This window comes from Garra rufa, chromosome 21 (genome assembly GCF_049309525.1).
Source record: "Garra rufa chromosome 21, GarRuf1.0, whole genome shotgun sequence".
NCBI lineage: Eukaryota > Metazoa > Chordata > Actinopteri > Cypriniformes > Cyprinidae > Garra > Garra rufa.
In genome coordinates this window covers 37,340,958-37,357,436 of record NC_133381.1, presented here as the reverse complement: position 1 = coordinate 37,357,436, position 16,479 = coordinate 37,340,958, and the positions used below count along the sequence as shown (strand labels likewise).

The 16,479-nt window shown below is 36.3% G+C and overlaps 1 protein-coding gene across 1 annotated transcript in view; it reads left to right on the top strand.

The window, feature by feature from the left end:
* Nucleotides 1–11,454: 11,454 nt before the first annotated feature.
* adam12b (ADAM metallopeptidase domain 12b) overlaps nucleotides 11,455–16,479 on the top strand; it is a 145,386-nt gene continuing 140,361 nt past the window's right edge. Inside the window, exon 1 of the mRNA XM_073827314.1 lies at nucleotides 11,455–11,566. Within this exon, the coding sequence (XP_073683415.1) occupies nucleotides 11,455–11,566 (112 nt within the window). The remainder of the gene's footprint in view (nucleotides 11,567–16,479) is intronic.

Sequence of the window (16,479 nt, the reverse complement as noted above, 5' to 3'; positions counted from 1 at the left end):
AACAGTTTATTCACCCTCATGTAGTTCCATGTACTCTTACTTTCTTCAGTGGAACACAAAAGGAAGACTTTTTGTAGTCTTTCCATTTTTATTTAAGGAAAAACACTATACTTGTGAATTATATTTCAAGTCTTCTAAAGTCATGTGATAAATTTAAAGGGATAGATCACCCAAAAACGAAAATTTACATTACATCTGCTTACCCCCAGGGCATCCAAGATGTAGCTGACTTTGTTTCTTCAGTAGAACACAAACAAAGATTTTTACCTCAAACCATTGCTGTCTGTCAGTCATATAATGGCAGTCAATGGGATCCACAGCTTTGAGAGTCAAAAAAACATACACAGACAAAACCAAATTAAACCCTGCGGCTCGTGACGATACATTGAGGTCTTAACACATGAAACAAACGGTCTGTGCAAGAAACTGAACAGTATTTATATCATTATTTAACTCAGTTTTTTTACTCTCAAAGATTTGGTGCCCATTGACTGCTATTATATGACTGACAGACTGCAACGGTTTGAGTTAAAAATCTTTGTTTGTGTTCTACTGAATAAACAATGTCACCTACATCTTGGATGCCCTGGGGGTAAGCAGATAAACAGCTAATTTTCATTTTTGGGTGAAAAACTATCCTTTTAAGCTGTTATTTACTGATAATCTTTGCCCTAGATAAAAGTAATGTCTGGTTTGTGAATGAATAATTCTTTTGAGTTGGATCTTTCCAATGATTTGATTGATCCATGTCACAAAATGAGTCTTAATGATTAACTAGCTGTTTTTTGCATTTGGTTCACAATCTCAATGATCCAGTAACCCAAAGCTGTCATATGTGACCCTGGACCACAAAACCAGTCTTAAGTAGCACGGGTATATTTGTAGCAATAGCCAAAAATACATTGTATGGGTCAAAATGATCAATTTTTCTTTTATGCCAAAAATCATTAGCATATTAAGTAAAGATCATGTTCTATCAAGAAATTTTGTAAATTTTCTACTGTAAATATATAAAAGCAGAATTTTTTATTAGTAATGTGCATTGTGCAGAACTTCATTTGGTCACCTTTAAAGGCAATTCTCATTATTTAGATTTTTTTGTGCGCTCAGTTTTCAGATTTTGCAAATAGTTTTTCAAACCATACATTCAGGGAAAGCTCATAATATATAGATCTCAAGTTTAAAAAATTACCCTTATGACTGGTTGTGTGGTTCAGGGTCACATATGACTTCAGAAGACTTAATATGGACCACTTTTATGATCAACTCATGGCACTCTTTTATCCATTCTGATGAAGCTTGAAAGCTTTGGTCTGCATTCATTTTAACAGATTGACTAGTAGATTCTCTAGAACGCTCCACGGAAAGTTGTACAGCTTTGGAATAACATTAGGATGAAGAAATAAAGACTTTTTTCAGCGATCGTATTGATTGCACTTACCCTGTCTTCCAGCAGAGGTCAGTATCGTTCTTCAAATGAATCCTGCCTGTCAAACTTTTTGATATCCAGATTAATTCCACTCAAGGCTGATTTATTCATGCATTCCTTTTGTTCTTTTTTCGGTGACAGACACGGCCCTGATACTTATGGGACGCTTGTGACACAAAGGAGGCTTGTGTCAACAATAATTTCCCTGTTTTTGATGTTTAGACTGTTGAATTCCACAACAGGACAGCTTTCACTGGTAGTTTGGATGTCTTTGCTGACAGGCTGATCCCTGGATGCCTAAAACGGGTGCTTTTGTAAAGGAGAAATCTCTTGTCGGGGTGTGTTGTTTTAATGGGTGTCAGGTCCTGTGAGGCTGATACTTTGTCATGAAGTGTCTGCCTCACTGTCTCCCATGAAGCCCTTCTGTCTCTCAGGCTTGCACCTCCTCTGTGACAGTGATGAATTCTTGATAAGTCAGGCTGAAGATAGAGAGAAGCAGGTGAGGGGGAGAGAGACACTGAGAGAGAAAGATGCTAAAAGAGTTCACATAGACATTGTTTTGGAGCTCATAGAGTGCATAACTTTAGTTCATATAAATAAGTATAAGTTTCCAGGCCATGGACCCAAAATTTCAACATTTTGGTCCCCGAGCCACTTAGTTATCACTTTTGCCTTATGGCACGGTGCTCCATCGTGCTGGAAAATGCATTGTTCTTCACCAAACTGTTGTTGGATTGTTGGAAGAAGTTGCTGTTGGAGGGTGTTTTGGTACCATTCTTTATTTGTGGCTGTGGTTTTGGGCAAAATTGTGAGTGAGCCCACTCCCTTGGATGAGAAGCAACCCCACACATGAATGGTCTCAGGATGCTTTACTGTTGGCATGACACAGGACTGATGGTAGCGCTCACCTTTTCTTCTCCGGACAAGCCTTTTTCTAGATGCCCCAAACAATCGGAAAGAGGCTTCGTCGGAGAATATGACTTTGCCCCAGTCCTCAGCAGTCCATTCGCCATACTTTTTGCAGAAGATCAATCTGTCCCTGATGTGTTTTTGGAGAGAAGTGGCTTCTTTGCTGCCCTTCTTGACACCAGGCCATCTTCCAAAAGTCTTGGCCTCACTGTGGGTGCAGATGCGCTCACACCTGCCTGCTGCCATTCCTGAGCAAGCTCTGCACTGGTGGCACTCCGATCCCGCAGCTGAATCCTCTTTAGGAGACGATCCTGGCGCTTGCTAGTTTCTTGGATGCCCTGAATCCTTCTTAACAAGAATTGAACCTCTTGCCTTGAAGTTCTTGATGATCCTATAAATTGTTGATTTAGGTGCAATCTTAGTAGCCACAATATCCTTGCCTGTGAAGCCATTTTTATGCAACGCAATGATGGCTGCACGCGTTTCTTTGCAGGTCACCATGGTTAACAATGGAAGAACAATGATTTCAAGCATCACCCTTCTTTTAACATGTCAAGTCTGCCTTTCTAACCCAATCAGCCTGACATAATGATCTCCAGTCTTGTGCTCGTCAACATTCTCACCTGAGTTAACAAGACGATTACTGAAATGATCTCAGCAGGTCCTTTAATGACATCAATGAAATGCAGTGGAAATTTATTTTCATGGCAAAGAAGGACTATGCAATTCATCTGATCACTCTTCATAACATTCTGGAGTATATGCAAATTGCTATTATAAAAAATTAAGCAGCAACTTTTCCAATTTCTAATATTTATGTAATTCTCAAAACTTTTGGCCACGACTGTATATGACTTTCTTCTTTCAAACGAATACAATCGTTATGTTAAAAAAATCTTCTGGGAGTGAATAGGTGCTGAGATTTTTAAGCAAAATAAAGTGCATCCATCATAAAAAGTACTCCACACAGCTCCAGAGGGTTAATAAAGGCCTTCTGAAGCAAATCAAAGCATTTGTATGAGAAAAATGTTCATATTAACAACTTAATCAAACCATAATCTAGCATCTGCTTACTGTTGTATGCACATTCATGAGAGAGAAGTGTTCCAGCAGATGAAGTAGGACGTAGACGTAGCGTAAGGTCCGGTGAGAATATACTAGTCTCGCAAGAACCAAGTTTTTTTGTTTTTTTGTTTTTTTGTTCACAGCTAAGGAAAACTAGTCTACTCTTTGCTTATATCGAAATCCTCCAACATTTTTCTTTACAAATCCTTGCTTCGTATTTCAAAATCGGGACTAGTGTTGTTTATCTCTCTCTTCTGCACTTACACTACGCTTACATCGTACGTCATCTGTTGAAATAGCAGATAGCTAGAGATTATGGTTTATACAAACACATTGATCCACTTCAGAAGGCCTTAATTAACACTCCTGAGCCAAGTGGAGTACTTTTTATGATGGATGGATGCACTTTATTTTGCTTTAAAATCTCAACAGCCATTCACTGCCATTATAAAGCTCAGAAGAGCTTTATAATGAAGAAGCCAGGATATTTTTCAGTAAATCTCTGATTGTATTAATCTGAAAGAAGAAAGTCGTATACACCTAGGGTGGCTTGAGGGTGAGTAAATCATGGGGTAATTTTCTTTTTTTGGGTGAACTATTTCTTTAAATGTCTTTTAAATGCTATAGTCTAAGTGAAATCACACCAGTCTGTTTTTACTGTTTTTTGCTTCTTCCAGTATGTGTAAATGTTAATCCAGCTACAATTAGGCACAAACAATTTATATTTAATTCCTCTTCAGATATTAAAGTGGTTTATGGTTTCCAACACAAATCTTAAGCAGCACAACTATTTTCAATACTGACAGTAAAAAGAAATGTATCTGACCAAATCAGCATATTAGAATGATTTCTGAAAGATCATGAAACACTGAGGACAGAGGTAATGGCTCCTTTGTTATCACAGGAACAAATTACTTTTTGACTACACAAATACCCTCTGTACTTTTAATTTTACAGTAACTGCACATTTAATGTACTGTGCTTACTGAGTTTTTCTTTTATAGAAAAAATCATTAGGATATTAAGTGAAGATCATGTTCCATCAAAATATTGTGTAAATTTCCTACCTTAAATATATCAAACTTGATTAGTAATGCATTGCTAAAAACTTCATTTGGACAACTTTAAAGGCGGTTTTCTAAATTTTTTTGCACCCTCAGATTCCAGATTTTCTCGGCCAAATGTCCTATCCTAACAAACCATCCATCATTGGAAAGCTTATTTTTTCAGATGATGTACAAATATTTCACCAAATAAACCCTTATGATTGGTTTTGTGGTCCAGGGTCACATTTGGCTAAATTCCAAAATTATTGTCCAAATTACAGTAAATCCGAAGTGAACTGTTAAATTAGTGATGTGACTATATCTGACCCTGGTCCGCAAAAACAGTCATAAGTGCCAATTTTTTAAAATGATAAAAGCTGAATAAATAAATTTATTAGAATAGGACAATATTTGGCTGAGATACAACTAACTAACTGAAAATCTGAAATCTTAGGGTGCAAAAAAATCTTAAAGTTATCCAAATAAAGTAAAAAAAAAAATTACATTTTGATATATTTACAGTGGGAAATTTACTAAATATCTTCATTGAAAATTAACTTTACTTTATATCCTAATGATTTTCGGCACAAAAGAATCAATAATTTTGACCCATACAATGTACTTTTGGCTACTGCTACAAATATACCCATGCTACTTAAGACATTTGCAGGGCTTAAAGTATTCCGGCACCGTGCCGGATCTCCGGCGTGCTGCCGTGAGGGGAAAAAAAATTATAATATTTTAGAGCCTGAGCATGCGGTTTAATATTTTCAAACCAATTTATTTCACCTACCAATCATATGAGAGGAACGCAGCTTTAACTAACGTTACAAGCCTATCAGAAGCAGAGAAGGGCGGGTCATTGCAACACAGTATGATTGACACCCATACGTCAATGTCACGTTAGCGTTGTCGGAGAAAAAAAATGGAGCGGAGGTTTATGAAGCCTGGGGATGATGTCCTAGCAATAGATAAAGGACTCAAAAATAAATGTCGCTGGGCGTGGATTGAAGAAAGTAACGATGGTATCATAAGGTATCACAGATTAATATATATATATATAGGGCTCGACATTAACACTTGTCCGCTTGTCCAGTCAAGTGGATTTTGTGAAAGGGCAAGTGAAAGAGGATTTTACTTGCCCGACCGACGATTAAAACATCAATTAGCGCAGCAACGAAACTTTGGTGAGCATAATTCGAATTTATTACTTAAGATGACTGAAAACGAGAAGTATCAAGTATCAAGCTCGTGCAGGCTCTCTGACTCACAGAAAATCAACACTAATAGGCGCAACAGCAGACACAAAGAAACAAACATGAACAAACATACTGCGGTAGGAAAGCACCATTACGATTGCAAACGTGACATTGATTTTATATAACAGTAGTTCAATAAACTGGTAGTTAATATTAACTGGCTTACTTTTTAGACACATCATTAACCGTTTTTGCTAACGAAAATAATTCTAAGCAAAGCAACAGTAGAACCTCCGTGAATCTCCGAGCAACACAGCGGTATTTCAGTACTGAATCATTTAGCATTTTTTTAATGAATCGAGTGAGTCAGTGAACGAACTGGTTGAATCCAATCCGTGACTCGCTCATTAAGACAGTGACTACTGCCACCTATTGGTGGTTAGGTTTTAGATTTTAGATTTGTTCAAAAAAAGTAAAACATTAATCTTACTTCATTATGCATGTATTTGCAATTTTACTGTGTAAATGCATTTTTTGGAACCTCTTATCTTCATTAAACAGTCGAAGTAAATACAGTTAAATGTCAGTTAAATGTCAATTTCATTGCAGGCTCGGTTTTTCCTGTGCAGTGAAAAAAATGGAGTTTGTTGATACTGATTTAATTTGTGTAACCATACAGAGTCTAAGTATTCTAATTTGATGTATTGATAAAATTTAAGAATTTGATGTGAATGATAACACATACAGTTAGTAAGGTTAGGAAAATAAAGTTAAAAAGTGTCCTAGAAATCAATTTAAGGCAAATATCACAAATATTCTGATTAAAGCAAGACCTTATAGAGTAATGATGAGACTTTTGTTTCAGAATGGATTAATTTACAGCAAAATAAAAAGTAAAAAAAGGCATTTTTTGCCCCGGACAAGTAAATTTTTCACTCGGACAAGTGAATGTCTAATTCTAATGTCCAGCAGCGGTAAGAAAGTGCTTGTTCGTCATGATGTAGACTCCGGTCATAGAGCCGCTGCCCGTGCACTCAAACTTACCACGATGTTGCCGGGAGCAACTGTTACAGCTGGCACAGCGTTGTCTATGACTGACCGTGTCTGCGATTTAAAAATACGTTTGTGCACATTTATATCAGAACATGATTTGTCATTCAGAATTTCTCAGCCACTGGTCACCCTGTGTAACAAACTGGCATTTATTTGGCTTTATTTGACATAGTACTTTTAAATAAATGGTGCAAAGCATAATTATTGAAGAGAGTCAGCACTTTAAGCTCTTGTTACTTTATTTTTGTTATCATCGTCAATATTTGAAGTAAGTCCTTCTGTTAAGTTTCTCTCAACCCCCCCCCCCCCCCCCCTTCCAAAAAAGGTCAGGCTCAGGATTTTTTTTTACTTTAACCCCTGCATTTGGGAATGATCTAAATGCATAAATATTTAATTTACTTCAGGTTTTAAGTTAGTTAGTTCACCAAATGTTAGTCAGATGTTTCACTTTAACTTTATGGAAGAGAGCGGCATGAACATTCTTCTAAACATCTCATTTTGTGTTGCACTGAAGTTATATCGTCATATGAATTTGAATGACTGCCTTTATAGTAGTTTTTTATTTTTGGTTAACCATTCCTTTTAAAGTTGGTGTAAATCAACAGTTTGTGACAAAAGTTGAGCTTCTCAAACAAAACATATTCAACTTTTTCTAATCTAAACTGGAATGTGCAGGTTATTCAGCAGCAGCTGACGGAGCGCAGCATCAAAGATAGCCAAGGACAAGAGAACCAGGCAGAAAATAAAATGAATACCTCCGAGGAGGGAAAAGCTATGATAGCATGATGTGGTTGGAGCACAGATAGCAGGTTATCATTGCTCCTGGGGGAGATGGCCACCCAGGGGGACAGGCGGGGAGAATTCTGGGTAATCTGTAGATTACACACAGTCACTTCCCCCTCATTTCTTCAGCACTTGACCTGAGCGTGCAGGTGCTTTGACGAGGAGGCTGCTTGCCTGGTTGTAGTTGAGTTAAAAGTTTCCTCTTCTTTTTTCCACAGAAACTTTTGGACCAGATTCTTCAAAGACACGGTGACTGAGGGAAGTGCCTGTTCACAAGATTCATATCCCCCGCGTTCTCCTTGCCTGAGGCAAAGAACTGAAGACGAGCAAGACCTTTGCAGCTTCCTCTTGAGAGCAGAGCCTGGCTTTCTGATGCATTGTTCCAAATATAAAACGCCTTTTACTGGACCTGGGGTGAATCCACATGACATATAGATGCAAGTCCATGCCCTGCTGTGTCTGTGCTGTGTGATAGGTATTTTTAAGAAGAACATGTTTGATGATAAGAATGTACTGTCATTAAAAATGTCAAATCTCCATATACCTTGCTCAAAATGATCAAAAAATATATTTTTTTCAGCAGTGGAAATAGATTGACCTTATTGAGAGGATGATTAATCGCAAAACCAAGCTAATTCTAAAACCCATTACAAAGATTTATTACGTACAACTTGTTCTACTCATGAAATAATAGTAATTTTGGTTTAAAGGGTCATCAACAATGGTTTCATAATAGCATTATTTAAAAAAAAAAAGATAATGTAGTATTGCCATTTTTGAACCTACTTTTATTCAGATTCATTATGCAATTTTCCCCACATTAAAATTTGGACATTACGTTCTCTTTTTGTAATAGCCAATTTCAGAACGTGACGCAGCTCTGTAATGTTAAAACGCCGTGGGATGTATGATAAAAAGAGAGGGGCTTGTATTTCACTGACGCCTTTGCCCTGGAAGTGTCAGGCTTTCTAGTGCGGAACGTGAAATTTGGGGTAATGGAATTCAAGAGAGAACAGCATAACGGCAGATTAGTCTGGAAAGTCGGTGATCAGGTGTTAGATGACAGATTGGATGACATGATGGTAAAGCAGAGACAAGAAACTTAAGAGTGAAAAACTCAACTTTATTTAGCGATCAGAATTCAGAGCTGGTTGTGGTGCTTTGAAAGTCTCATAAAAGCGCAAGAGCGGGAGCAAGCAAATATGCTGATTTGAAAATGCAAAAATGTTAACAAGTCCTTGAGTCTCTGAGGTCAGTATGCTACCTGCTGGAAACCTTGAGAGAGTTATTATGGAGTGCCTTGCATACCGAAAAGGAAAGAAGAAATGACCCTATTAAAAAAATGAATAATTTCCTTGCAAATAAACTCTTAAAATATGTGGAGCCATTTTTGAATTCCTACAGCAGTGTTATGTCGGCAAAAATTAACTTAACAATTAATCATGGGATATTTTAAATGTAGTGTGAAATTTAATTTAAAATGCACAACTACCACAGTAGCGTTCAAATTACACTGAACTCATTCATGTCAAATCAAGCAGAAGCCATTCACAAGATTGAGTAAATGAGAATAACACTGTGACAGTGAAATAAACAAATATGTGTATTTATTTCGAAGGCTACACATAAACCATTGACCAGCAACACACAATAAAATAACACTAACATGAAATCTAAAAGACTGAAGTATTATGTTTGTTTTTTTGTATAAAGAGGTTTAGGATCAGTAAGATTTAACAAAGTCTCTTATGCTCATCAAGGCTGTAGTTAAATACAGAGAAAAATGTAGTATTGTGAAATATTATTGCAACTTTATAATATTGGTTTCCTATTTTATTATGCTTTAAAATATAATTTATTTCTGTGACGCAGCGCTGAATTTTCATCAGCCATTACTCCAGTCTTCAGTGTCACATGATCCTTTAGAAATAATTTTAATATGCTGGTTTATTATCAGTGTTGAAACAGTTGTGCTGCTTATTTTTTGGAACCTGTGATGCTTTTTTATTCTTTGGTGAATAAAACGTTAAAAAGAACAGCATTTATTCTAATTAAAAATATTTTCTAACAATATAAGTCTTGAATATCACTTTTTATCCATTTAACACATCCATGCTGAATAAAAGTATTAATTTCTTTAAAAAGGAAACTTGTGAAAAGTGTATGTTTTAACAAAATTTCCTGAAAGAATCCTGAAAAAGCACAACTGTTTCCAACATTGATAATAAATCTGTATATTATGATTACTGAAGGATCATGTGACACTGAAGACTGGAGTTATGATGCTGAAAGTTCAGCTCTGCTTCACAGTAAAATATATATATATTTCAAAGTATATTAAAATAGAAAACTGATGTTTTTAATTGAAATAATATTTCACAAAATTAGATTTTTATGTATTTTGATCAAATAAATGCAGCCTTGATGAGCATAAGAAACTTCTTAAATTATACATTAAAAATCTTACTGATCCTATGGTATATAGTAATAATAATCCAATTCATATGAAGTGATATAACTACTGTGTACTTACATTTAAATTAATAATTTGGTTAATGCATTTTTTTGTGAAAGTTTTTACATTGTACTTGCATTTAAAAATACCTTCCTGTAAATACATCTGTAACTAATGTATGTAGTTATGTATAATTTATTTATATATAAGTGCATATGCGACCTTGGACCACAAAACCAGTCATAAGGGTTTTTTTTTTATAAATAAGCTTTACACTGATGTATGGTTTGTTAGAATAGGCCCATAATTTGTTTCTATTTGAAAATCTGGATTCTGAGGGTGCAAAATATCAAAATATTGAGAAAATAGCATTTAAGGTTGTCCAAATGAGTTCTTAGCAATGCATATTACTAATCAAAAATTAAGTGTTGATAAATTTACGGTAGGAAATGTACAAAATATCTTAACTGCACTGCAAAAAAATGCTTTTCTTACTTAGAATTTTTTGTCTTGTTTCCATCCAAAATATCTACAAATTCTTAAATCAAGCAGGATTTTCTAGACAAGTAAAAAATATTTTCTTGTTTTCAGAAAAAAACAAGTCAAAATTAAGTGAGTTTTTGCTTGAATCAAGCTAAATAATCTGCCAATGGGGTAAGAAAAATAATCTTGTTGTCTGTTTAAAATTATTATTATTTCATTATTTTTTTCTGAAAACAAGACAATAATTTTTACTTGTCTAGAAAATCCTTCTTGATTTAAGAATTTTTAGATATTTTGGCTGGAAACAAGACAAAAAATCAGTAAGAAAAGCATTTTTTGCAGTGTGGACATGCTTTGTACTTCAAAATCGATCATTTTGACCCCATACAATGTATTTTTGGCTATTGCTACAATTATACCCAGGTTTTGTGTTCCAGGGTCACATATAGTTTATTAATATAAATTGGCACTGAATATAAATGCAATATAAATGATAACAGCTATTATTATTGATATTATTAAACTTACTGACCTAATAAAAGAATACTATCATGGAATGAATTAAGTAATTAAACATACATTTTCTATATCTATAAATATCGTTTGTAAACGATAGCTTGTTTTGAAGACCCTGAATGAATAGCTTTAGGACCCTGCAGAGCCCCGCTATAAAACACGTGGAGATTCAAGCCGCACTCTTCCAAAGAATCAACACTTCACCAAAGCACAAGACCAAACTGCATCTGTCCGTAGCTGTCCTTGTGCTCTTTGCTTTTGTTTACACTTTGCATATGTGACACGGGACAGTGTGAACACAGTAAAGACCCTAAAGATTTAAGCAGTACTGGCTTTGTAAAGTTTTCCTGACAGCTCAATCGCGGCTCTGAGTCTGTAGACCACCCTGCCCTATCTCCCCTGTGGATTTATTCGTATTGCAGGAAGTCCCTCACATCCTCTCTTCTTGCGCTGTATGTGTGTTTGTGTTTCTGTGTCGGTATATTATGAAGATCTCATCATAAGGAGTCGGGCATCATGAGGATCTACCGGCGCATGGAGAACTGGTGCCTCATGAGCGGACTCTGCGCTTTTGTGCTGCTGATTGTGGGACTGACAGCTGACATCTCCACTCATCAATCACCCGACGGTAAGTGACTCTTTATATTAGTAGTGCTTACCTTAATGTGCACTTACGTTGAGTAAAACTAATATAGAAATGCATTTACTGTGAAGTTCACTGTTATGAACAGACCTTTGTGTGTTATCTACTCCTAAAGGGTGCATAGTCATATCTCATGAAGCCTTTAGGCATGTACCTTGCCCTAGTGACAACATGGTGAACTCCAGAAAGTTAGGATTTGTGATCATTTTGCTCAAAAAGTTAACAATTTCGAATAAAGCAGAGTGAAATATTTGGAAATGGACACTAATCTGAAATGATATTCAGTTAAACAGTAGACTACTAACAACAACAGTGATGAGTTATATAGGTCAAATAGCTTGACAGCTGTTTGAATACATTTCTTGATTTAAGTCAGTTTGTAAACAGAACACATGAATAAAACAAGAGGAGAGCTGCTGAATGGATAAATGGGAAACCTTGTGTGCACGAGGATGAACAACAATAGCAGGAAAGAGCAGAGATGCACATTTACATGTGGCTTTAGGAGATACGTTCAGCAGTGACAATTTAAACACAATGTGACGTCTGGATGTCCTGTCTGTGTATATAAATAAGATTAAGGACGTTGAAAAAGGCTTGTGTTGGATACACTGAGATGTACACAAAGATAAGAGCATTGCCTAGTGACAAGCTGAACCTCTAAAAGTGGAATGAAATATTAATGACATAATATTTGCAAATTTAATGTAATATTTAATAATGTACTAGGTGAAAATATCAGTTGCATGCTTCTAATTGCATTATTTCTATTTCTCGTATTTATTACTATAAGAACACATTTGCATGCACTTGGCAATCATTCACTTTACAGTCACATACCATTGCAATTCAGCTGTCTGGAAAGGCATTTATCAACAATGTGCTTGTCAGTATGCCACCGTTTTATTAGGTCAGTGGGATTAGGTTCTAAACAGGCTTTATTTTTGGCATGTACATGTGGTGCATTTATTTTAGGGTGACATGATTGATATAAACTATGTTTGAGTGTGTGTGTGTGTGTGTGTGTGTGTGTGTGTGTGTGTGTGTATGTGTTAATCATTAGGTTAACCAGGGTTAAGTTTTCGCCTTCACCTGCGAATTTCACCATTTAATTCATCAGATGGTATTGTTCCTGCACATCTGTTCCACACGTCTCAGACAGTCTCCTCCTCAGCTCTCTCTTTCACAAGAGCGCACATATGCTTTTCTAAGCTGGTGTTCGGAAAGATAGTAATTACAGCAAAGGCAGGATGATAATACGTCTTTTGAGCTGTGATTGCAGGGGACTCTTGAAACTCTTAGTTTGATCACAGCCAATGAAACAGATTGCAAACAAAAAGAACCAGTAAACAATGTCTTTTTTTAAAGTTACTTGATTTTTGTGTATGGGTTGTGTGCTTGAAAGCTGTTTAGCCAATGAGGGGCACTGTTTTGGACATCTTTGTAATGCCAGACACCTTCATGTATGCAAGTGTGTGTATGTACGTCTCATATTTCCTCTTGTTAGCACCTCTTTCCCAGCGCTGTCAAGTTCCTGAAGTTAGTAGGGCTGACATGGTTTCACAGTATCACACATGACAGCCAAAAGTACCTAGAGCCATTAAAATGCAATTTGAGACTATCCATCCATGACTAATTTGTTTCTTGTGCTCTGAGACTGTTTATGTGTGTGTGTTTATAATATGTTCATCCATGGTTGAAATCCTTATAATCTGGCGGAGTGGGTGGAATTGCTGATCCAGTATTCCAAAATTCTAATCGTAATCCCAATTTGAATTCTGTATCCGATTTGAATGGCTACTAATCACTTTGCGTGGCCAGATTATTTGAGACGAATTCAGTAAATTTCTTGCACACAGCCTTTTAGTTCACACTTAAAGGACTTAAAGTGATAGTTCGCCCAAAAATGAAAATGACCCAGTGATTTACGTACCCTCAAGCCATCCTAGGTGTATATGACTTTTGTCATTCAGATGAATACAATCAGAGATATATTGAAAAATGTACTTGCGCTTCCAAGCTTTATAACGGCAGTGAATAGCTGTTGAGTTTTTCAATTCAAGTCTAATAAATTGCGTCGATCCATCGTAAAAAGTGCTCCACACAGCTTTATACTGATGAATAAATAAGCTTTCCATTGATTTATGGTTTGTTAAGATGAAAATCTGTTTAGAAGAGTCAAGTTTTAAATACAACAAATATGGAAACTCGTTGGTCATTTTTGAACGCGATGCTATTGGTCTAATAGGATTCAATGATTTATGCTAAGCTATGCTAAAAGTGATATCGCCAGAACAGGAGAACGGCTGAATGGATTTCAAAATGGTAAAAATCAACTTATTAACTCGGGGGGAGTTGGAGAATGAGCCTATTTCCAAAAAAAGTGGAGTGTTCCTTTAAGGTTCACAAACGATATATCAATGATGATAAATATAAAATTAAACCCACCAGATGTTTGGATCACGGTGCATCAGTGCTACACAATGTCAACCACATTCTTTCCAACTCAGCTCTCAGAACTGATTTGCAAAAATGCATTCAGTGTTTTTGAGGCATGTTTGTGCTGTTTTGCATAAATGTGCATGATTTTCATAATCCCTTCTGTGAATCATATGCTACAACAAGACAGCATGTGGAAGTAAATGATGCTGTCAGTGGGCACAATTCATTCAGTCGCACTAGGCATGCACAATTTCTACTGAAACCACAAGTACAGTGACACTCTGTGACATCTTTAAAAAAAAACATAACGCATCAGAAACCTTAAAATATGCAGTCTACTCCACTTTACTGCAATGCTGCAATCCTAAAGAGTTAAAGGGTTAGTTCACCCAAAAATTTGAATTCTGTCATTAATTATTCATCTGCATGTCGTTCCAAACCTGTAAGACCTTCGTTCATCTTCAGAACACAAATTAAGATATTTTTGATGAAATTCAAAAGCTTAGATTGTAGGGCTGCTGGATTATGGCAAAAATCATAATCACGAATTATTTAACACGATTATCACTGGGTCCAAAGCTTTAAATTAGTGACTATTTAAAGATGGCAATACAACAGAAAAAAAGATACAAATGAAAAAAAAACTAAATACTGAATACTTTTATACAAGTCTCAAGTAGTCTAACAAGAATTAAACATGCTTTGTTTCTTATTAAAACTACAAGTCCTTCATTCAAGAGCAGTGAGTGATTTTTCTCTTACGTTTTGTTAATATTAAGGACAGAGACGGCAGAAGAAATATTATTTGTTGCCGCTTTAAGCGCACACGGATCCAACATACTGTTACACATGTATTTTCATTCTGAACGTTTTATGATCATTTAAGACATAACTGACAAGGGTTTACATGAATAATCACCAAGTGCCTAATTTTGAAATATTTTTGTGTGTATTTGATTGTTTAGGCAGCACCTTGAGTTAAAAGATAACTTTGCATGTTTGTGTTCTGCTCCGTCTCTGAGCGCATACACAGAACAGCGGAAGTTTTCTTACGCGCTATTAAAAACACAACATCAAAGAAACATTAATAAATCAAGCACGTCCCATTTTATGAAAGTCACGTTACATGATTTTGCTGATTTGCATGTAAAATTAGGCTTTTATGGTGGAGCGAAAGTGTATCACTGGAAAGAGGGCGGAATAGGGCGCAATAATCTTTTTTTTTTTAATTTTCATGATCGTTTGAAGCCGAAATCGAAACTGAGTTTCGATTAATTGCACAGCCCTATTAGATTGACACGTTCAAGGACCAGGAAGCCATGGTGCTGTTGTAAAAGGCTGACACGGAAGAGAAGAAATTGTTGAATAAAGTTATTTTTGTTTTCTTTGTGGACTTTCGTTACTTCATAAAATTAAAGTTGAACCACTGATGTCACATGGACTATTTTAACAATGTCCTTACTACCTTTGTGGGCCTTAAATGTGTCAGTTGCGTAGCTGTCTATGCAGGGTCAGAAAGCAGTCAGATTTCATAAAAAAAAAAAAAAAAGGTGTTACAGGTTTGAAAGCCATGAGGGTGAGTAAATAATGACAGAATTTTCATTTTCGGGTGAACTAACCATTTAAAGTTTGCATTCTGACAGAGAAAGCAGAACGCATTGATAAAATAGTGATACATTTGGTGGGAATTTCCATTGAAATCTACAGTTCCCTTCCTGTGTATGTTTGTTTTTCATGTGAGAAAGAGATAGCTAGAGACACTCATGTGCAGTTTTTTGGATAATGCTTTCTCTTGATGCATGGGGTGACAAGATCATCCTACTCTGACACAGTTTTACCGCACCCTTTTGAGCTGGACCATGTGTGTTTGTGTGTTTCTTCTTAAAAGGATTCAGGTCTGTCCCAGCAGTCATGTGGACCACCTCACTGTGGCTTTGGCCTCCGTGACCAATCCATTCTGCATGGGAGGGGTCTGGTTTTACCTCCTGGAGAGTGACACACACTAACACACATAAGCCAGTCGTCCAAATTTACAGGATGATCAAATATCTCTTGTGGATGAATGTAAGGCACATGCATTCGGTGTTACATTCTTCTCAACTTTTGGTGTTTTTCACTGTTTCTAAAACAGTTTTGACATGTTGAACAGACCCCTGTTGTTCTCTGCATTGATCCAAAGCTCAATGCCAGACGCTCACACTCTCATTCCGTGATTGGCAGAAACGCCCAGTTATTGATTCTGGCTCCGACAATAGGGATCAGTTTGTGCAGTCAGGTGGTTCAGGTCTAAGCTCTTTGCACTCATTAGTCTTTCTCTGTCATTGTGTGTCGTTTTCTCTAAGTGTGCAAACATGTCTAAATGTCGGACATATTAGACAGCTAAGCTGTCTTCTAAATTTGGTTTATACATGTGCTTGTTGCATTTGTGCAGAACTGCATTAAGGCATGTATATTTA